This window comes from Colobus angolensis, unplaced genomic scaffold, assembly GCF_000951035.1.
Source record: "Colobus angolensis palliatus isolate OR3802 unplaced genomic scaffold, Cang.pa_1.0 Scaffold287, whole genome shotgun sequence".
Classification (NCBI taxonomy): Eukaryota; Metazoa; Chordata; class Mammalia; order Primates; family Cercopithecidae; genus Colobus; species Colobus angolensis.
The window spans coordinates 1,732,517-1,757,205 of NW_012116121.1; the positions used below are offsets into that span (position 1 = coordinate 1,732,517).

A 24,689-nucleotide genomic window follows, 5' to 3' on the forward strand; every position below is an offset into this window, starting at 1 on the left:
TTTCCTCTCTCCCTCTCTTCCCTCTCTCCTTCTTTCCTTTTTTCCTGCCTTCTTTTCTTCCTTCCTCGTGACAGAAATAATGAATGTCCACATATTAACACACCTTTTCTGTAAATTTTTTTCTATTTTAAATATGTTTCCCATGGGTACCATCAGTATAATTTGTTTTTGTATTAACCTGCTCTTCTTTATTGTTTTCTATTTTGTTATTGCCGTGGTCATCTTCAGATTCAGCTGATTTTGTTTCTAGAAACCATCTACTTTGTACAGCCAAATGGTAGCCGTACCACTTATCCTGAAAAATAGTCACTTGCTGGCTTTTTAATATAGCTTGACTTTGGCATTCCCTTCATAAATTTGTTTTCTGTAAGTTGATACAATTTTTGAGGGAACAGATAGTACTTCTGTAGCTGTTTCTTGTGGAGGAAGCAGTCTGGGGGCTGTTGGTGACCATCACTTCTCAAGGCTTGCAGGTCCTAGTGGACTGTGACCTTTGTGCCCTGTTCAGTCATCTTCCACTTTTCCTTCTTGATCTCAATGTTTTATTTAGTTCTTTCAAAATCGTTGGGCATATGCTTAAAGATATAGCAATAAATTTCAAGATTCAAGAAAAAATATTAATATATGCCCAATAATGTTGAGCATGTGCTTAAAATACCTATGAAAGAAACTGGAAAAGGAAAGGGATAAAGGAGATCGGGAAAGGACAGTTAGACACATGAACCATTTCAGATTGTTCTGCATTTTTCCCTTTTTGCCCTTATTTTTTGGTTTTTAAAAATTTTTCTCATCTTAGCAACAAGATGTGTTATTAATGGCCCCTGAGTACAGCGAGTTATTTGTTATAGTAACTTTTGACCTGTTTAATAAGTACTCAAGCTCTGTAGTGGAGTTTTTATTGTACTCCGCAGTATACAGTTATGAAGTGTGGTACATAATAAAATAAAAGCAATAATGTTGATATTTCTGAGGGATCCATCAGAGCTGACCTGAAGCAACATATTTCATCCGGTTTGTCTGGGTACGCATGTTGAAAGTTATAGCTGAAATTACTAGAAACAATATTGTGTTTATGACTTCTAATTGTTTACCATTATAAGTAACATCACCCTTTGTGATTCCCAAAACTATTTCTATGACAGTTCATTAGTGCTGGTGTCTAGAAACAAATGAAAAAGACGAAATACATTATAGTATTAGGCAGTCAGACATTTTCAGCTGAATGTTGGTGTTTAACGTGTAACCATGGAAGAACAACTGTAGGCAGTTTTGAAAGAGAACCGGAGAGCACAGGTCAGTTTTTAGTTGTAGGTGGGTTTTATACGTGTGTAATGTTCAGGCCCGTGTTTCATAAAGTAATTAATTTAACTCAAGATAGATTCTTGTAGGAACGTAGAAGGGTGATTTAGGAAGAAGCAAATCTTTTCACGAGAAGGTATAGATTTCACAGCGTTGTCCTGAGAAGGAGAGTTGCTTGATACTGGAGTAGATTGCCATTTGAATCTAAAAAATACATTTATCTGTGAAAAGATAAATTACTGACTTTGCGATATTATTTATGTGTTTGCTTGTCTCTTTTCCTTATCAGATTTTATGTACCTGGAGGATGGGCCCTGTGTCCTATTTATCTTTGTATTTCCAGAACACAGGATAGGACCTGGCCCATGGTAAATGTTTAAAATGTTTGTTTAATTGACGAATTAGTAGTGGAGATACTTGAACGTTTTTCCTTCCGATAGCTCACAAATAGTGTCAGACCTAAGCAAATGAGAAACAAATGGTTTCCTCTCAATGAAGTGAAGATATTCAGTACTCTCTTCATGGCTGCTGCCTCGCTTTTTCTTATTAAAAGAGAATATGGCCAGGTACAGTGGCTAGCACCTATAATCTCAACATTTTGGGAGATCGAGGCTGGAGGATTGCTTGAGCCCAGGAGTTTGAGACCAGCCTGGGCAACATTGCAAGACCCTGTCTCTTTTAAAACATAAAATAATCCATCAGGTGTGGGGGTGCGGACCTGTGAACCTAGCTTCCCAGAAGGAGGATCCCTTGAGCCTGGGAGTTCAAGGGTGCAGTCAGTTATGATTACACCATCACATTCTAGCCTTGGCAGCAAAGCAAGACCCCGTCTCTTAAAAAAAAAAAAAGAAGAAGAAGAAGATTCGTAGGTCTTCATCACCCAGACCACTTTGAATGCTTTTATTTGTATGAAAATCACATGCCTGTATTTGTTGAGAAGTATGTAATTGTTAAATAACTAAAGTTTGACCCAGAATAATTTGTAACTTAGGTACTAAATTGCAAAACCTCTTTATTATTATTATTATTATTATTATTATTATTATTATTGTTAGGGCTTAGACAAGTAAAAAATGAAATCATCTATTTTCAGCAAATTCATAATATTTATACAGATGCAGTTTACTCATTATCTTTCTGCCAACATTTCTGTTGCTGCCAAAGTAAGTTTTAAACCATGTTTTTAGATTCATGAAAACGTATCAGTGTATTAGTTCTGTAAATTTTGTTTTGGGTATCATGGTGGGGATAAGGATATGTTAATTAATGTCAGATGACTTTTCAGCATTCTTTCATCTCAGTGTTGTGGTTTTATAGGACTGTGATAAGTCATTGTCATTTCATTCATTTGATGGACTATTGCAAAAGTGTTCATTATAAGACATGGCAGCTATAAAAATAGTAATACTTACGTATTACCAATATGTTTTGTGTGATTGTGTTTCATATTTTATAAATAAAACTGTTTAGCTTGAAAGACACTATTATATTTCTGAATTATTTCAGAGGTCATACTACAAATACAGACACATGAATAAGTGTGTTAAAATGGTTCCACCTTAAAAATGTACCTTGGGAGCAGTCACCTTTCCCCATCCCTTGTGTCATCTCTTTTTATATGGCCTGCAATCCTAGGGTGGAAAAACCTGATTGGACCTCCAGCAAGTACTCTGATGTGAATCAGCCCTAGTGTGCAGGACAGAAAAGCTGACAGTCCAAAACTGCACTTGAAGCTGAGACAGACTGTCAGTCTTCAGGAATGGTGGGGAATGGCCTATTTATGTAATCAGATACTAAACCTGGGAGGAAGCTGTCAGGCACATTCTTGTTGTGTAAGCAGCAGGCAAACTGTGCTTTATCTGACAGACAGTGTGTAAATCTGTCCATGCAAAAATCCAAATGTTTAGTTAGCTTCTAGTCACTGTAATAATCTGCTTATTTTCGTCTGCTAGAGCAATGACATCACTTAGCGGAATGTGCTGCAGACAGAAGGCCCAGATAAGGCTGTGTTAGTGTCAGTCACTCATTCCTTGATTGGCAAGGAGATAAATAGGAATTTACTTGAGGTTTCATGTTCAGGACAGGAATAACTTTATTTAGCTTGGCTATTTTACATCTGAAGGAAATGTATAGAATACATGGTATTAATTATGGCTTCTGGGAACAAGCAGCCTACCATATCAATGACGATTAAATAATTGTGCCTAAAGCGCGTCTCCTTCGAATTCTTAGGGTGTTTCTACTGTGATACATATTTACTTATTTCATTGACTTTTATATTTGTGTTGTGTTCAATACCCTTTCATGTTTTTCATTTAAAAAATACTTTTATGTCATTATTTTCTTACTGTAAATGGTAATGATTTTGTGAATGTGGATATTTATGAATCTGTAAGTTAAATCCTACTCTTGAGAATAAATTGAAGTTTTAAATTCTGAATTTATGACTTTCAAGTCACATACAGTTACAGATTAATTCAGTGGTTTCAAAGGTGCTTAGTGAGAATAGAATATCTTTCCATGATTTAAAGATTAATGTTTCATTAGATATTAATTGTGAATAGCATTTTCTTTGATACTCACCCCCTGGATAAGCCTTAGAACTTTAGGAATTTTCTTTAAAAGTTCTGTAAAATTGTTTAAATTTGTTATTAAAATCTTCATTTTGGTTTTCTCCAATACATAATTCCTTTGTTAACTACAAATAATGGATGGAAACAATGTTGGTTATTTTAAGCAGTGAGGAAACCTAGGTCCTAGAGCAGAGTATTTTATGACGAGTAACTTTACAGAACACACGCTGGAGCTCTCACTCGGGAAAGCTGGCTGCAAGTTGGATTGAGTGTGGCACACACAGTTCCCTGGGTCTACAGATGCTGTTAAGCAGCCAGATATGTCTGGGAGCAGCCAAATGTTTTTCTGAGAATTTTAACAACAGCGATAGGAGAGAAATAAAAAAAAAAATAAATCATACAGTTATGAAACACTGATGTTAACCTTACAGAATAAATGTATAATTGCAGTTCTGCTGTTTTTACTATAAAGCTGTAGCTGTTTTTTTGTTTTATTTGCCCAAGTACCAAGATATAAAATGCATTTATGTAGTACTGTATCGAAGTTATGTATTACTTTAATACATGATAGTGGCTCCACATAATTCGTCAAATTTTAATTGGTTTTGTCACTTGTCAAATCTCCCAAATTGTTAAATAAATTTATTTTAGAATCATACATCCTAAAATTTGATAATTCTAAAGTTTTTCTTCTTTAGCTTCGCTTCCCTTTTGCCAACTCTTATTCATCCTATTAGTCCCTGGTCAGATCCATGTTAATTTAGGTAAAAGTTAGAATTCAGTCAGAGAACTTGTTTACTTTGTAGTAATTAAAATGTGTTAATATTTTTGCCTCTGTTGTTCCCCAGAGGAAATGTTTCTCATTATCTTTCACTTGTTTTTTTGTTTTTGTTTTTGAGATGAAGTTTCATTCTTGTTGCCCAGGCTGGAACGCAGTGGCACGATCTTGGCTCATTGCAACCTCCGCCTCCCGGGTTCAAGTGATTCTCCTGCTTCAGCCTCCCAAGTAGCTGGGACTACAGGCACATGCCACCACGCCTGCCTATTTTTTATATTTTTAGTAGGGATGGGGTTTCACCATGTTGATCAGGCTGTTCTTGAACTCCTGTCCTCAGGTGATCCACCCACCTTGGCCTCCCAAAGTGCTGGGATTACAGGTGTGAGCCACTGTACCCGGCTCACTTGGGTTTTTATTCTAAGTATTTCATACTCCACTTCTTCTGCTTGTAAGTGACATTGTACATATTCCTTAGTGCTTGATTGCATATTATTTTGAAGAATAATAAATATCAGTAACTAATATAAACTTATTTACTATGCAGAATATTAGAAATTTGGGGAGATACACAACACAGATCTCTACATATTTCATGAGGTGTTTGTCAACATGAGAACAAGTGCTTCTTCTGTCTTTTCCCACCTCCAGTTCTTAGCTCTTTTGTTTTTGTGAATAGCATCATGTGAATTCCAGGGGAATGTTTTGTCCTTATCTTTTGGTTATTTATACACCATAAGTCTCCTTTTATTTGACTAGTTGCCAGTCTAGATTTTATGAAAAGAAAACAAAACCATTCTTTATATTGCTACTGTCTTTTCATGAAGGATTTTTCAGACCTCAGCGAATTAAAGGACCAGAGGTTATTTTACTGAAGACAACAACTCTGTTCTGTTTTTCTGCTCTAATCTCACAATTTTAGATGAGACTTTTCAGTTTAGTAATTGAGCACCTACCATATGTAAGCATGATGGAACCTAATTAGGGTATTGGCTACACCATGTATTCTCTATTCTTTTGCTGTTACTATTCCACCACCTTTGCATATCTGTACTTCTGGTTTTATAGTATTGTAAAGTTATACCTGGCAGTGTATTTTATTGTAGTGTTACTTTCTTCTTTTTTTTACTATCTTAGACAAATTAAATAATAAAGAAACATTGAAACCTCTGTCTCCTGAAAGTCAGGTCTCTTTATTCCTGAGGATAATTAAGTAGCATTTGGACTGCATATAGACTCTATGGGCAGAAAATATGACTGAGATAGAATTTTTCACTAATTATGACGGTTGGTTAGGCTGCAGCCAGATAGATTGATTACTTTTTTCAAAGATTATTCTTTGATTACCCTGTTCGTTAGAAGCCTGCCTTCTTCTTCTGGAGAGGCATAACCTTTGGTAACATGGCTTCACAAGTTTGGGAGTCATGCTACACCTTATCCTAGCACTGGATTTGGTATAAGGTTAGTGGAAATTAGAATTACAGGATTTTATTATTGGATCATACTTTGAAGATAATTTATTCTAACTCGACTGACATGTAGAAATTAAGGCTGAAAAAACAAGTAAGCTACCACTGCCACACAGCTGAGGTGGCATCAGACTTGGTATCCCTTGCACTTCTGTGGCATGGCCTCCTTCAAGCAGTTCGGTTTTCAGTTTTGAATATGTCATTGGGGACATATCAGAACAATTCTCATGACATCCTGAGCCTTTGATAAAATTTAGTTATGTAAAATTACTGAGTTTTATGAACATTTCTTAATCCATAAATTTTTCTGACCTTACTGATAGGCACTGTGAATGATACTGAATAATGAAAATCAAAATATATGTCCTTGCCTTCTTTAGAATTATTTAGGGAGTGTGCGAATATGAAAGTAGAAAATAATTGAAGTGTTAATGTTTGTGAGACAGTGTTGTGTCAATTTGTGAGTGGCAAATAAGATCTCTGTAAGATGAGGATGCTTGTGTAATGTAGAAAATACAAGTGAAATCATAAGCAAAGATAGGGCATTAGAGAAAGCCTGTCTGGTCTCTAAAGTTTGCTGATATATTTTTTCCATTGAGCACCTAGAACCATATCCTATAATATGGTGATTGTGTTGTTGCTCACTGCAAAGAGAAGATTCTTTAATTGTAATGAACAGTATCTATAATTAGCTGTCAGCTCCATAGCAGGGTATATTAATATGAGGTCCCTGCATCTGTGAATACTTGAACCATCTCTTGAAGCCTCCGCTCCCATCTTTGCGCAGGTGCTGTACTCACCACTCACCTGGGACTCTCCTTAGGCACCTGGCCAGGTACTTGGCCAGTACTCAGAGCTGACCCTGGTGTTGCTTTTACTGCTTTTCCTTCTCCGAGCCAAAAGAGGAGTTGTTGTCATTTGTGTGTGTGTAATTTCTTGGACATTAGTTCATTCCCATCTGAAAAATTTTTTTAAAAAAAGAGACAGTAGGAATATAAACAGTTATGTGGTTTTCTTTTCTTTTTATCATGTCTAAACTAGCAAGCGATTTAACTTTCATTTTTATTCTTTCCTTGCCCATAATTGAAAAAGTCCCTTTCATTGTTAACCTCATTTTGATAGCTTCAGTTGATTTTGTATGTTAGCTTCCCTAACACTATACTTAATGCCAAATATAAATGTATTTTATCACCTACATCCTTCCAGTCAGTTTTGGTTATGCACTTAATAATATTATAAAGAAATTTAGTTTAATATTTTGAATGCTGGAAGGTACATAATAAAGGATAATGTTATTCCACATGGCCTTTTGTTGCAGGTATTGGAAAATTAGTATAAATGATCTATATCCAGTATTTATTGATGTCTATCTGAATTTATCTTTTCAAAATAACTTAGAATATATGAGAAGTAGATTAAATCTGCAAATCTGTTTTGTAAAAAATTCATAATTGCACACATCCAACTTTAAAAATAATTTTCTTTTATAGCAAAAGTAAGCTAAATTAATATGTAATTGCCTTGCTCTTTGAGATTTTTCCCCAACGATACCTCACATATGTGTGTATTCTCTAGTTTTATTTGTGTTTTGTTGCCAGTTATCTCGAAGACATTGCTTAGTGGAGACGTGTCAGAAACAGTGAAAAACTTATTAGTATTTTATTAACTACTTATTCTCAGTTGCATCACAATAACTTTAAAACCATAAAACTTGTTTTTATGTTAATTCAATCTTTGTATTTTCCCTTGAACTTATGATTTACCAAGGAACAAATCAGCTCCCTACAACATGATCTTTTAGTATGTCTGTATGTCAGAATATTATGATTTAAAGCAAGCTGTGATCTATATCGGGCTCTACCGCGTCTATGTTGAATTAGTACTGACTAAAATCACGTCTTGGTGATGCTCCGGTGCACAAGTGCCCCAAGATATTTACTCTGCAAGGGTAGTGTAACTGCAGCTCTTTGGACTGAGGTCTCTGAAAGGGTCAGTTTTGTACTGAACTCTGGGATTACTGGGCAATACATCTCAACCTTTCTAGCTAATCTTACCTTGAGCTCAAATGGTTCCTTAGATCATCCTGACATGCTAGAAGGCCGAGATGATGACAAAGTCCAAGACAATGAAATGCCTAAGTGTGGAAAGCTGCCCTTCCTAACTGCAGCAAATCACACACGGTCACCATCACAGAGGACAGTCCGTTCTAAATCTAGCATATGTACTCCAATTTCTAGAAATTATAGATCCATAATAGATACACAAAGACCTATAGGATAAGTTGGCAAACATACCATATTTGATCATATATCAGTTGTATGAGTCTATGAAACACTGTTGGGTATTTCAAGAACCAGTTTTGTGAGAAATAATATATATATAATTTTAAAAAGTATTTGTGTGGAATTTAAACTTGTTCAGTAGAAATATTTTATTCATTGATGTTTAGTGTAAAAGTGGGCCTTGTGGCATGTACCTGTAGTCCCAGCTGCTCTGGAGGCTGAAGCTGGAGGATCCCTAGAGCCCCCGTGTTTGAGACCAGCCTTGAAACCATAGAGAAACCCCGTGTCTACCACAAAAAAAAAAAAAAAAAGAAAGAAAGAAATTTAATCGACTATAGTTTGAATCTTGCATAAAATCACATTAGAGATTAACAATAAATAGTGATGGTTGCCATCCCTTAACTAATGTCCCAAGTTCAGAGAGTTAAATACACTGGTGTCAGTTAATGGTTCTAACGGGGTTCTAGTATTAATAAATTTAAATCCCATGTATTTTGTGTCTAATGCAGACACTGTTTATGATCATCCATGTTGTCTTTGGCATATTAACTTTGTTTAGAAAACTACTATTGTTTTTAAACTATACGATATACGATAGACCTTTTACGGAGAGTTTGACCTGGCTGGAGTTGCTGGCAAGAAACTATGACTTTCTTATTGCTGTTTTAAACAGTTTGTGAAATAATTATCTTAATTTATATTTATAGAGCACTGATGATGTGGACTATAATGCAAAATTGAACACGTGTCCTATGCCCAGTGTTGTAGATATACTGACTTGAATACATACCAGGAATAAAAATTCCGTGGTCCTTCTGAGGCTCTGGGAGGCTGCCCAAGGCTAGACACTCACTAGCTGCTTTTTCCTCACCAGCATGAGTATCTGACTGCAAATGTGATTTCTGAACCTGTGACATGAAATGAACTGAGCACTACTGTTCTTATGAAACCATCGGGTTTGTTAGTAAAGGGTTTGGAATAGTTTGTTCTATGCAGATATACAGTGTTTTTCTATAATGTATGTTTTTACTAGTAAAATTTTATACAGTAATATTAATGAAATATTTTCTAGTCATGCTATTATATCACTACAGTATAAACTCCTTCCTAGGTTTTTCCAATCTCTGTGCGTATCAGTTTCCTGATGAGTTAGACTGTGATAATAAGTTGAATTGGGACAGGTTTTGTTCAGAGCTTCCATTAATATGCCAGATCTGTTTAGTATATTGAAATTTAAAAGGAAATAATGTGACTAGAGTTGATTTTGTAGTTGATTTCTTTTTATTTATACTTTTCTTTTTTCTGTAAGCCTGTTTTTGGTTTTATGGGTAAAATCCATCGTTATATTTGTTAATTCATTCTAATACTGTAAATAGTCATCTTAAAATAGTGTCATCTTAAAAGTTACTAAAACATTTTCCATTGACATGCAAATGAAACAGAGGTTCTCAGCTCTCTGAAATAACATTTTGTATCATGTATAGGTTTATAGCTTGAAGCATAGCAGCCTTGCTATAGCTAACATGCTGTTTAGTACATTACTTGGCCACATGTTAAAATGATGTCATCATAAATCTTAGATGAGGGCATTGTTATAGGAAGTTTTTCCATGGACATATGTGTATCTGTGGGTTGTATGCATATGTACTGTATCTTTTTGATCATGGACACCTGGGAAAGATAAGGCTGCATTTAGCTCCTTAGAAAATTATAGTCAAATAATTGTGAAAAGCAAGCACAAAGAGAGAGAGGAAAGAAAAAGAACAAAAAACAAAGAAGAGATTGTTGGTTGCTTTTGTCATCTACACCAAAGCCAAACTTCTTTAATTTTCAGGAGCATTTTAATCTGACTTTTAAAATTGTGCAACTTGATTGCTCGTCCTATGTAGCATGTTCCCCTACAGCCCCCGTGAACATGCTCATGCGCACCACCTGGCTGCCTGGGCCCCAGAGTTTGTCTCAGTAACTGCTGTTTCCGCCACACCACTCGGCTGCGTCCTTGAGACTTGTCTGAAGCCCCGTCATAACAGTGAAGGCTTTGTCAACTATTTCAGTCTGTGTGTATTGACCCTTCTTCTGAACATCTTTTAAAACTTTTTAAAAAGTCCCACATAGTATGGGGTTCTGATGTTCTCATTATTTCAGTGACATTAGTGTTGACCATTGAACCATAGGCTCCTTTTGGGGAGGAGTGGATGTATTTTATTTATTTATAGGTTTGTACATAGCATGGATCATTGCTAGACACACAGTAAATCCCCGAACATAATCTCTTATTGGTTGGTTGATAGAGAAGTAGCTGAACTATAATAATTTGAAGATTGTTAGAATTGTGTAGCATATGTCCAAAGATTGAAAGTTGAGGCATTTGGAATGAAGGCGTAAGTGGGGATTGAAATGCATTTTATCTTTTTACCTCAAATTATGTACATCAGTAAGGATGATGACTTAAAAGAAATTCTCTTTATTTGTTCTTTAAACAGTAATATTAGTCCAATATTAGTAACTACTATTTTAACTTTCCTTACATAAATCCAGTGGCTTTTTACCGAACCTGGAGCAATAATATTTCATTTAGCTCAGACTAGAGAACTGTGGCAATTTAATATACGTCTTATTCTCCCGGACTTGACTTCTATGGTTAGTTAGAATTGTTTCAACTTCCAAGCCTTCCAGCCCTGCCGTACAGTTGAAAGGGGGTAGTTTTAAAAAGGACAGGGCAGCCTCTGACTGGAATGGGTCTCATATGCAGTATAATTCCTTCCACCTGTTTTTCTCATGTTGAAGTTTTAAAGCTGTGCAAGAAACGTGAATAAGTTCAGAACTAAACCAACTTCTTGGACCCTGAGATTGGAGCTTAGTGGACCTTTGTGTGCTTACGACATTCAATGTGGGTTCTTTTACCCTGTGTAGATGGGGGTTTTTTTAGGGGCAGAAGTGGGGGCATTTGACCTATCACCCAATCGGGCAATTGGTCAACTGCAGCTTCCAGGCCAGAGTAGGCCCACTGCGTGTTTCTGTCAAGTTGTATTGACACACAGCCGCACTAATTTGTTTATGATGTTTTTGTGCTACAACAGCAGAGTTACGTAGTTGTATCAAAGACCTTACGACCACCAAAGTTGAAAATATTTACTCTCTGGTCCTTTACACAGTTTCCTCACCCCTTATCTAAGATACCATTGTGCTGGTAAGTATCGGATGTATAGTGTCTGGTATACTGGGGAAAATTTCAGCTAAAATTAATTTGGTTGGTCAGAGTTGATGGTCTCTTTGACAAAGAAAAATTTCATAGCAAAGAGATTTTGAAAGATGAAATGAGGTCTTTGAGGGCACAGCAATTGTAATCATTGAATGTTTTCTTTCAGAATGAGTCATTCTCTAGGTTCTTAGTAGACTGAGGCAGCCTGGGGTTAATATTCTGCTTAATGCTCCTCCCAGAAGTTATTTTGACAAAAAGCTTTTTAACCCTTGAATTGAATTGAATTGAAAGGGCTAGAAAAATATGTTTCACAGCTTTTAGAACCTGAGTGATATGTTAAGAGGTATAAAAATGACAGTCTTTGGCATGAGGTGAGGTTAAATTTCTTTTCCAACTAGCTAACAAGGATCTAGCCTGTTAATTAGGCTAATTATCACCTGTTCAGGGCAAAAATGCACTCAAGACTCTTGGCTTAAGTAGGAGACTCCCTGGTGAACTGTTTAAAAGCCCTCAGGAGAGGTTTCTCAGCTTTCATCTTGAAGCCACACTAGAGCCTTCAGAGTTGAATTTAGTCAATGAAACCTTTCTATTCTTAGGTCTTTGTGGCTTCTTAATATGAATTATGCTCACACTTTATATATAATCTGAAACAAGGAGCTCTCAAAGTCTAGTCTAACTTAAATGATCTCGATATTAGTATTATCATGGAACACTTTTGGTGTCTGAATGTAACTTCATTCATTGAGCAAGGTTTTTATTTAGCCTGTGTACACACACATGTACACACACAAATATTTGGAAGAAAATGGTCAAAGATGACTGTGGTCCTAACACAGTTACTGTTATTTAGCTATTAGTGTACATTTTTGATTATTAAATTTCTAGACAGTATTGGGAAATTTTTATTTTCCATCTAAAGTTGCATGTTAAATTTAAGCACGATATCGTATTTTGAAACTTCATAGAAATATGATGAACAGGGGAGGCTGAGGCAGGAGAATGGCGTAAACCCGGGAGGCGGAGCTTGCAGTGAGCTGAGATCCGGCCACTGCACTCCAGCCCAGGCCACAGAGCGAGACTCTGTCTCAAAAAAAAAAAAAAAGAAATATGATGAACAGGGTTACTGTGGGATTATTTGGGTATATTTAATGTGGTTCTAGTGTCCGTGTTGTATGAAAGTGTACTTAAAGTCTAAAAGCAGTATTGTAATTTCACTCACATGTTTCCTGGGCCCAAAATACTGTAAGTATCTCACAATTATGATGCTTGTAGATACGGAATTTGTTACTGTGGCAGGGTTTTGTGAATGTCTTCATTTGCTTTCTGGTCTTTTGGGACACTTTCTAAGCACACTACGCTCCTGTGAGTCAGTTGCGCATGGTGGCCTCTCGGCAGTGCTCGTCCCTGTGTGCCTTCCGTGTGCTGCGTTCTTCACAAAAGTGATTGTTTTCAGGTACATTTGCAGCTCTGAAGAAATTCAGATGGGAACCCTTCTAGGCAAAGACCTATTCATTTTCATTCCCTCTCTTAGTATATTATCATAAATTATTAAATTATTACCTTTAAGAAAGGCTTTTATTTCAAAGAAACTGCCTGTAAATTGGAAGTCTTTGAGCAACCTAGAAATTGTTATAAACTTCATTAGTACATTGAGCTATTTTGCTAGAAATTATGTAAATCTCGCGTTGTTTTCATAGTTCTATATTTTGTTTATTCAAAAAGATAAGCAATACCTGTCAATTACATATTTTTAACATTAGTGTAGTTTTGCAGTAATTTTTAGTCAATCAACACCTTTTTGTCAGAGTTTTAGAAGATAATGGTCACATAATTTTTAAATACTTTGATAAAATTTAGCTCGCTCTTTTATTAAAATGTCATTTGGAGCATACCAGATCTTTCTCATTGGTGTGGCTTTTGTAGATATGCGTTTGTCTCATCTACTAATTTGAAAAGACTGGTTCAAGTTATATGGAGAAGATAAGATATTATTTGATTGTCTTAATTAAAGTATTTTGAATAACAAAAATTTTCAAAAATAAAGGAAGCACTCTGGAAGATATTAACATATAGTCATATTTATTACAAATTTGTTGTTTTTTTTTTTTTTGGAAACAGAGTCTCAGAGTCTCACTTTGCTGCCCAAGCTGGAGTACAGTGGTGTGATCTCAACTCACTGCAACCTCTGTTTCGTGGGTTCAAGAGATTCTCCTGCCTCAGCCTCCGGAGTAGCTGGGCCTACAGGCCCGTGGCACCACGCCTAGCTAATTTTTGTATTTTTAGTAGAGACCGGGTTTCAGTATATTGGTCAGGCTGGAGAGTTCTTTCTTTTTAAAAACAAAGTGTTAGAACTACAGTCAGCACTGTGCAGCTGTCAGCCCGGCCCCCCCAGTGTCCGCCCCGCCCCCGTCCACAGAATGAGCAGTGATGGTGATGAGACTTTCATGCTTCTGCACGTGGACGACCTAGGTTTAGATATTTAATGCTGTTTATTTTGTTGCAACATTTTATATAAATGATAGAGTTTCACACCCAACTTGTTTTTTAATACAATCACCTTTTTGAGATTTTAAAAAATCCATACTAATAAATGTAGCCCTAGTTTATTCATTTCCACTGTATTATAATATTCCATTCTGTGATTAAATTCATTGTTTGTCTACTCACAACCTGATGGATATTTAAGATTGTTTAAATTTTAATAGGGGAGATATTTTTTGCATGCTCATATGCGTGCACAGCTTCTCAATAGTATACGTCTAGACTGGACCTTCTGGGGTAAAAGATAACTTTTCCTCAGATATATTCAACTTTAGAAAACATTGTAAAGCAATTATACTCCAAAATTATCCTGCATTGGTGACACTTGCAAACAACATAAAGATATACTGGCCGGACACGGTGGCTCACGCCTGTTTTCCCAGCACTTTGGGAGGCTGAGGCAGGCGGATCACGAGGTCAGGAGATAGAGACCATTGTGGCCAACATGGTGAAACTCTATCTCTACTAAAATACAAAAAAATAGCCGGGTATGGTGGTGCATGCCTCTAGTCCCAGCTGCTTGGGAGGCTGAGGCAGGGGAATCACTTGAACCGGGAGGCAGAGGTTGCAGTACTTCAGCCTGGCAACAGAGTGAGATTTCGTCTCATAATAAAAAAGAAAAGATATCCTAGTGACTCCTCTTACTGTTAAAAAATAAAGTAATAAACCACTTTTATTAAAATACCTGTATCTTTGTATATGTGAGATTATTAAAATATCTGTATCTTTATATATGTGAGATGTGTGCAGATTTTTCATTAAGTTTTTAATAGCAGAATTAATACTTTGCCTAAAGGATACAAAAGAATTTAAGTAACCCTTAATAATGTATTTTGAAAAAGATCAGTAAAACAACACCTTTTTAGGATACTTACCATAGTAATATGGAAACATAAGGTTATAGATATAACTGAAATTATACATTATGTATTTTGACATAACTTGTCTGATATTTAGACATTCAAAAATAGAAAAATGCTCTAACACAGAGTTTCTCTAAGGCCGAAATATCTATTAGGACAGTGCTATTAATCCTATAATCATAATTCAGTTCCCTACTTATTCTTTAGATTAACTTTATTCATGACATCTAGCAACACCAGGTGAGAGTTTCTAGTTATTGTCATGTAGCTGACAGTGAGGATATTTAGTATTCTGTCTTCAAAATTTTTCAGTCTGAAGATGTGGATTTTCATTTTGGCTCTGTTATTATCAATCATATAATGAGAGCATTTCAGAGAAGAAATACCATTTGGCATGTGCTGAACACCCTGGCTTGCACCTCTGCTCCCTGATTTTAGCAAGTAGGTGAGCTAAGGCCAGAGTCAGCCCACATTTGGTAGGGTGCTAATGAAAAAACAACACACATAGTATTGAAGAAAGAAACCTCTCATAAATATTTCAGGAATACTAGAAAAAGTGCTTAGAATTTTAGGAACCCCTTAGTTAATTTAGAAATCCTGCCAGGCGAGGTGGCTCAAGCCTGTAATCCCAACAGGAGAACTGCTTGTACCCAGGAGGTCCCGAGGCTGCAGTGAGCGATGATCATGCCAATGCCCTCCAGCCTAGGTGACAGGGTAAGACCCTGGCTCTTAAAAAAAAAAAAAAAAAAACAACAAGGAATTCTTTTAAATTTATGCTAGAAGACTAACTCTTAATTGACTTCCATGTCATAGCTACCTGCATGAGAAAGGGCCTTATTCCAGAAGTTTAGTGTAATAGACATCTCAGTCCCAGGAACTCTGTAATGGAAACACCTGCTGAGAGGAAACTAAAGGTGTTATGTAGAACATTTAATGTTTACCCATGTTGCTCTTGAGGAGTCTGGATCCATTTTGATTTCTTTTGCTTGTGACTTTTTTTCCTTTTGAAACCTTTAAGATCTCTTTATATCCAAGAGAAACATCTAGTGAAGTCCAAGGAAAGGGAAGATAAGAAATTGCCCTTTTTCATTTCAATTCTGGTAGCACCGTTTGGCGTTTTGAACTTGTAGTAAGCATTGTAGAGTCGCTCTGTTACCTAAGAACTGCAAATGGTGTTGAAGCCCAGCTCTCTCTTCTGGGCTTCAATTTTCTGGGCCGCAAGAACAAGGGTGAATCATATACCATCATATTCTTATGCGTGCTTGTGTTATATACCCTCTTAGATGGCAATCTTTACGTAATTACTAATTATTCATCCTTGTACATCCTTCACCTGACCTATAAAACAATCTTCACTAGCGAACTTTTGCAAAACAGACCTCTTTAATACACTGTAAATTCAGTTATGCAAGAAATCTCTTTGGGAAGTCCACCATGTGGGGATAGAAAAGCATTGAAAACATTGAATCAGCCTCCGGTAAGCCACAGGTCTTGGCCCTATCCCTGGTGCCTGGAGGGGCATCTTCGTGGGGGTGGCAGGCGAGGAGGAGCCACAGCCAGCGAGGCCTGTCAGCACCTTTGCCTCCTAGCCCTGGGACTGTGCATCTCCCGTCTCTGACACCCTCCCAGCTAGCTCTGCATTTCCAGTTGTCACCTATTTTTAAATGTCTAAATTAAATGCCGCCTCCGGGAAGCCTTCTCTTCTCTGTCTGCCCTGCTAATTGCTCTTCTTTTAAATGTATAATGGCATTTAATTTTTTTTCTGGCATTAAGTTTATTTTTGTGAATGATTTTTCTCTTAGTAGCCTATAATTTCCTTGAAAGCCAAACCTGACTCCTCTCTTCCTTTGATTTCTCTGTGCTGTGTGGAACAGTGTGTTGGGGACAGTGGGTGTTCGGTGTTTCTGCTGTCCAGCCAGAACACACACTGATGTCCCTCTTCTTGCAGGGTTCACCTGGCAAGACAGAGCTGTATGCATTATTAGCTCAGGTTTCGCCTGGGAGGTTCCTCATGATAGACTTCCTGTTGGTCCCCAGGAGGACCAGGGTCCTTGGGTAATGGTAGAGGTCTTACTGAGTTGCTGTGTGAAGGCAAATATTTTAGAATATTTGAGACTCAGAATTTGTGTAGTTCCAGGAAACACCCCATTGTTAAGTACGTCTTGATCTTTATAAGGACAGTTCACATAGGTAATACCGGTTCTTTTTGAAGTGCCAGAATGAACTTATTTATTTTCGTAAAGCAGATTGTAGAACACATGAGGTTTTCTGAAAGTCAAGTGGTAGTCTTAGTTCTTTGTTATCTGGCTTTTGTCATTTCACGACAGGCACAAGCTTTAGTTTAACATTTTTATTACATAGGAATAATAGAGTACATATATTGAGGTTTCATAGATGTAATTTTGTTAAATGTACATCACAGTAGATTTAAAAATGAGGGATTTATTTTGTCATTCATAAAGTTGTAATACAGTCTGGAGAAACTATTTGTTAAAAGATAGTATCTACTTAACCTCCTTATTTGTTTCTTGTAGGAGAAGGTTAGAGCCACAATAAATACATGAAGAAATAAGTAGATAGGGGAATTTATCTTGGAAATAAGATCCCTGTCATGGTTTTGAAATGTTAAATGCATGAAGACCCGTCAAAGAGATATACGGACATGATATTTTTTTACAGTGCATTTCCAAGTATTTAGTTATATTTGTCATTCTCTAGTACTAGTAAGCAACGATCCAATGATATAGTAATTTCAAAGTTAGTCCATGTTAATGGGTGTAAATATAGTGTATCTCTTTACATATATAGATAAATAAATTGGCAATTTTAATATTAATGAAGCATTTAACTTATATAGCAATTCTTAAGTATTTAACTATTTTTATTTCTATTACATTTAAGAGCTACATTTTAAAAATATATATAGAATAAAAGAGAGCTTTTTATAAAAGATAATTTTATAATTTGATTCATAGAAATCTATGATATTCCAAGTGATGAATTTGTTAAGGTAATTCACATTTGCCTCAAAATAGGAAAGTTAATTATTTGGACCCTGGGATTCTTTATCAGCCATCATGGGGCTAAGGAAATTTGTAAAAGCATGGTTAAAGACTCTGTGAAAGTATACACTCAACATCTCCTTATTCATATCATAATTTAAAGCACAGATATTATTAAACTCATAGTTCTGATTGCATTAAAATGCTAAAATTTATGATAGCCAACCCAAGTTGCCAGACGGTATCTTTTGTGGCATCGTGCTTGTCAACTCGTTATAATATTTTACTGTCGATTATTGAGTTTTACTTTGCTTTTGACTGTTCATTATTCTGAATTAACTGGACAGTATTTTATTAGATACAGGGATTGTTGTAAACTCATATTGGAAATATAAAGTAAATGTTGGCAGCTATTTCATGAATGCAATTGAACAGGGGCAGAAGATCAAACAGAGGAACTATTCAAGGTTCTGCCGATGGTTCAGAGTTCCTTTATTATTAAAGGTATTATAAGGTCTTAAATGGTAAACCTGAAATATTGTATAAGTACTAATTTGTTATTTTCAGTATTTTTTTCATAGTGGAAATAGTTAAGGTTTATTTTTCTCAAAGACTGATTTTATAAAAATGCATAGTTATGACCTAGTTTTATTCCTATCAAAAGAACCTTTTTATGTACCTACGTGGTCACACAGAAGGACCCCTGGTTCAGGAAACACCTTTGGGGTTTGCCTTTTCTTCCCTGCAGGATAGTGGTACAGGGCCGCTGGGTGCGTGCAGGAGAGTCCCTGCTCCAGCCGTACTAGCCGCACCGCAGCAGACAGCAGGGCTTGTCTGAGTGGTTGAGTATGGATAGCATTTCATTTAGCCTTTGCTCTGACAGCCCATGCCCTGGATAAGTGGTGTAGGCCTGTACAGGTGAAATCTATTCTCACTTTTGCCTCAGGGGTGACTGGACTGTAACAGAATTTTTCAAACCCGTTGGGCCCAACCGCAAAGCAGAGAATAAATGGCTGAGGTGCCAGGCCTCGACAGAAAAATCAATGCCTGGTTATACAGACATGACAGACCAGGCCTGCAGTGCTCCTCGCAGAGGCTGCATGCGCACCGCACCTCAGGGTTCGCACATGCACTGCCTGGGGCCTTCGGTGCTGCTATGTGGGCCATATTTACACTGTTTTCTCTCTCCTTCATGCAGGAAATTTACATGCCACTTATGTGATAGAAGTTTCACAGAGAAGTGGGCCCTGAACAACCACATGAAACTCCACACGGGAGAAAAGCCATTTAAATGTACCTGGCCCACGTGCCATTACTCATTCCTCACAGCCTCCGCAATGAAAGACCACTACAGGACGCACACAGGTGTGCCGCGCCGCCTTCCTGTCCCATGAGGCTGGGCAGAGGTAGACTGGGTGGACTGTGGGAACAGAGGCATTAATTATCCCATCTTCATAGTAATCAATGGAAATGATGTCCTGCTTTAAGATTGTGGTAATTATATGTTTATAGGTATGGTATCATTTCATTATTTTTCAGGGAGAAGGCAATTTTAAAGTGACATCTGTGCTTGTGTGTGAATGTGTTTACATAAAATAAGTTTATATTTAGAAACTCATTTATGGTGGGTGTATGTGTATATATATATATATGTTTGTATGTGTTTAACGCATCTTTTTAGAAGATCTTTATGGAAGGTCATATGGAGAGTTTAAGTTTTCAAAGAGAATTAGTCTTGTGTTTTGTTACTGATGTAAACGAATTTCCATAATATGTTTGAACATTAGTGAATCTTGGTTTCATGTACCATTTTAAGAAACTGTTATCAAATTAATGTTTTTCTTCTGAGGAGGATACTATCAGATCCAAGAGTTTTTGATAATTGATACAAAGACACTAAGCCGCATTTAGCTGCTGTAATTTTTTTGGAAATTATTAAAACTGTTCAAATTCACGTGCATTTCACATCAGAACACGTAACAGAGGGTGTGGAATTTCCGTGAGTTCACAGGTGAAGCCACACTGAGAGTGTGTCTTTGGTAGGAGTGGTCCCAGAACTCCCAGTTGGGCCCTTGTAAATGTAAATCCCAGTAAGACTCTGTGGTGATGTTTGTGATTTCTTTTTCATAGTCTAAGTCTAGTGGGCCCAAAACTTCCTCACAAGCTTATGTTTGAGTCTCTCTCTATAGCACTAGGGCCGCATTCCTGTGAGCTGTTTGATATTTTTTTGGTCTTCTTTCTCTTTACACCTCTCAGAACGTATTTTGTTTCAGGGAAAAAAATAATAATAAATTTTAATCAGCATTCCAAAATGTTCTTCTGATTGCCAAGAATTTTATATTATTGTTAGAAATTATAGGTTAAAAGTTCTTCTCAAGCAGTTTGTGGGAAGCCCAGGCCTCCTTAGCTTCCTTGACAAGGGTGTTGACGATTTAAGGTCTCCAGCCTGCCCTGAGAGATCACTTATATCGAACAGCAGATGAAAAGCCAGTGCAGATGTAATTTATCGTCGGCGTTTCCTTCTAAAGAATAATTGTGGAGACTTGGCTGGATCAATAATATAGATTTTTGTTGTTAGGTCTTGTAGTCTGCACCATAATGAGAGATAGGGGACAGTGGCTGTTTTCTAATAGAAAATAAAGGATTAGTTTCCGTGTCTTTCTACATTTGAATGCAAAATGGCACACTTGAAACTAATTCAAGTTGTTACAAAAAGAAGTCTCCCATTATATCTCTGCTATCATATAAATAGGGCATGCTGAATGAACCCCTCTAAATTCAGGAAATCTTACCTTTAGTTTTTTTCTTAAAATTTTTTTTCTCAAAAAACACTCCGTTTGGCTGCTGATCAACCCTAACACCCCAACCCACTCCAAAAAAAAAAGCAAGTTAAAATTGAGTTTAGAATGAAAAACAAATCAAGCCACCTAGGTAAATATGATATCCATTGGAGACTAACATCCTAAATAAAATCGTACACATAAAAAAATCAAGGTCACTAATGTATTGAGAATCAAATCACATAGAAAATTAATAATTTTGTGTTTTCGTATGTATAAATCTTACAATAGGGAAAGGAATAAAAATATATACAGCATGTATGTAAATATGCAGCATCTATGCATGTAGAAAATATAAATCTTAAGAGGGATTTTCTGTGCTTGTTCATGTTTTTATTTCACAAGATGCAGGCCACAAAGAAGTTCATAAATGACAGAAAGGAAGAATACTTGAATCCCAAAGTCTTAAGATTGCGCTTTCCTCATTAGAAATGTTGCTTATTGAATGATATGGCACAGACACTGCCACTAGCACACACCCCCCGATGCGTGTGTGGTGCTGCACACACACTCCTCATACGCACAGCAGGCAGCACCCACGGGCCCGCAACGAGGAATTGATTGGAGGGAACGATTTTGCCTCAGCATAGAAAACTGTGTTAATATTAACAAGCAAATTGTCTTGTGGGATTAAAAAAAGTCTACTTTTCAGTGTTATTTAATTGATAATACAGCTAGTTAGAAAGATTTATTTCAAATCGATTAAATAATTAAATGAGTGATTATAATTAAACTATTCTTTATAGCCCATCTACTCTATTCTTTCTATATTGAAATAATAATACCAAGGAATAAACTTAGCTGCAAAATAGGAAACTAAAGATAGAAAAAATATTTAAATTCAGCCTTATTTTTAAAATGATAATAATGAACATTTTAACATACCCTTACGAAATTAGATTAAGCATAATTTGGTTAAAACTCTCTTGAAGTATATGTGTTCATTGAAAGTAGAAAAGCCAGTAATGTTAAGTAAAGGGAAGCCTCTTTTGATGACTGAAGTTATTCTCCCTATATGTGCTATTTATTAGAACCTTAAAAAGGCAATTATAATTTCCAAAATGCCACAAGTTAAGTTTCTATTATAATATACCAAAGTGATTGGGAACAACACAGCCTGACTCTGGCCAAACTCTTGAAAGACTTGTTGCATTAAATGTCTAAATGAGTAAAGTAGGTAAAGATAGATACAAATGATTTATTTTATTTCTGGAAAAGCATTTTATAATTTCACTGAATCTCTCTAAGGTTGGCATTTTTCTTCTGTTTTGCCTTTCTTTGTGAGTCTTATGGGATGATCTGCCTAGCTGGCCAGCACTTACTGCCTAAATATGCTGCAGTGGAAAGATAGATTGCATTTATAAACTGTAGGGCAAATGTTAGCTTGTGTAAAAGTGCTTAAAAAAATGAGCATTTGCACACATTTAACAAATACTAAGTCTGCCAAATCTGTCCCTAAGTATTGCAAAGGTTTCCAATCCAGAGCTATCATTAAAGACGAATAGTATGAATTTTTGTACAATTTCTTTAGCAATCCCTAGACTTTCTTTTTTATGCTGTAAAAGCAAGAAACATAAACAGCGTGGAATTGCTATTGGTACTAATATAGATTTTATTGTTACTTGGGATCTTCAGCATGTTCAAGGAAACCATTTAATTCATATTATTAAGAAGGAAGTGATTAAGGAAGACCCTAATAGAATCAGGTAGAACCAATTCAATATCCTTAAGTTGTTGGAAAATTCAATCTGTTTTCTTTAAGCAGAACCATATATACTGTATATTAACTATTCCAAGCAATCTTTACCCAGCTCGGAAAGGCCAGATGTATGGGAATTGTAAAAAATCAGGATATGCATAAAAACTGTTCAAGTGCATAAAGCAGCCCCATCTGGAAGACATCTACCAGAAATGAAGTTGTACAAAACCATTCCATTGATAATAAAGCTAATTTTTATGGGTCTGACAAGTATGTAATTATGTTCAGTGGTGCTTTTCAGATTTTATCACAGTCAATAAACCGCAGTGGTAATTTCATTCCCATTTGACATATTTACATGGAAACATTTGATTGGAGGAATTAGTAACCCTGAAAGCCTTGATAGATATGTTTTAATGATCTGTGACCTCCGCAGTCCCTCATCTGTTTATTGTTGCAACAGGCGAGAAGTCGTTTCTGTGTGACCTCTGCGGCTTTGCCGGCGGGACCCGCCACGCCCTCACCAAGCATCGCCGGCAGCACACAGGTCAGTTCCGCGTCTGCACTGGCCCCTTCTCTGCAGAGAGGATGGCAAGGCGGCAGACACCCCAACCTCAGTTCTTGATGTCATCAATTACTTTCCTTTTTAATTTTTGTAACATCTGTGCACTTGAAGGTCTACAGATAATTCTAGTCGAGTAACATACGATTTTAAATCATCTGTTTTTATATATTTAAAATGTAGACATATTCCATATTTCAAGAAGCAGGTACCCTCAGTAAATTCATGTTAAGTAGAAGTAAAACAGCAGGTTGGCTTCCAAAGATACAGGAGACTATCTTCTCTGTCGGCAAATCTCTGCCTTAGGCCTCGTGGGTGGAAAATGGGGAGTCTTTGTCAGCCAGACTCCCTCTCAGTCATTCTCTCTACCCACCTAGTAGCTAATCACCCGCCTCCCTATTTCACTAGCTACATGTCTACCCCCCTCCCTTCCTCTCTGTCTCTGCCTATCTCCTTGTCTCCCTCCCCACCCTCCTGTCTGTCAATCCATCTGTGATAGGATTTGAAGTCAATGCTGTTTCAATTGTTCTTGGTATTAAAAATAGAAGACATCAAAAAGCAACATAAGAGTTAATTACGGTCATTGTAGAGGACGTTTTTTTCTCCGTGATGTGCATTTTTGGTGATTCATTGAAATAAAGTAGATTCCTTGATTAGGAGCTGTATTAGTCCGTTTTCACACTGCTGATAAACACATACCCGAGACTGGGCAGTTTACAAAAGAAAGCGGTTTATTGGACCTAACAGTTCCCCTTGGCTGGGGAGACCTCACAATAATGGCGGAAGGTGAAAGGCACGTCTTACGTGGCGACAGACAAGAGAAGAGAGCTTGCACGGGGAACCTCCCCTTTTTAAAACCATCAGGTCTTGTGAGATTATTCACTATCAGGAGAGCAGCACGAGGAAGACCTGCTCCCGTGATTCAGTTACCTCCCACCAGGTCTCTCCCATAACATGTGGGAATTTAAGATGAGATTTGGGTGGCGACCCAGCCAAACCATATCAGGAACACTTAAGGATGAAAAGTGTTAAACATTTATCAAATTGTATTACCTACTTTATATAATCTAATGGGTCTTATGAGTAATTATTTTCATAATACTAATTTATGTGTGCCTAGGACAGTGCTGATTTATGGTAGTTTCTTGTAATTATTAATGGAACCACTTTTTACTCTCAAATGTGTCCTAGTTCAGATGATAAGTCACTTGATGACAAAATTGGTACCTAAATGTCCTACTTTTCTTTAGGTCTCATGAGAATGGTTAAGTTTGTCAGTCATACTCAAAATGGCATGAAATTAAAATACATAAAATGTGTGATTTATGGTACATTAACGATTCTTGATATGTTGTATTTAACAAGTTAAGTACAAGTAGCTTCATTGCCCAATATGGCATTTGCAAGATCAATGCAAACTAATGCCAGCCATTCCTTTTAGATGTGTGAATATCATTCAGATTTTCAAAAGGGGTATGAATTATTGAGTTAATGGGAAATTCAATGGTTAGCATAATGTTAGAAACATAAACTAAACTTTGAAACAAGGTCCATTTTAAGTTTATAGAAGCTACCTGTGCAT

At 36.6% G+C, this 24,689-nt stretch overlaps 1 protein-coding gene across 1 annotated transcript in view; it reads left to right on the forward strand.

The window, feature by feature from the left end:
• The window catches only part of ZNF407 (zinc finger protein 407), a 460,868-nt gene that overhangs the window by 251,100 nt on the left and 185,079 nt on the right, over positions 1-24,689 (forward strand). Inside the window, exons 5-6 of the mRNA XM_011948924.1 lie at positions 19,205-19,371; positions 23,009-23,092. Of these exons, the coding sequence (XP_011804314.1) occupies positions 19,205-19,371; positions 23,009-23,092 (251 nt within the window). The remainder of the gene's footprint in view (positions 1-19,204; positions 19,372-23,008; positions 23,093-24,689) is intronic.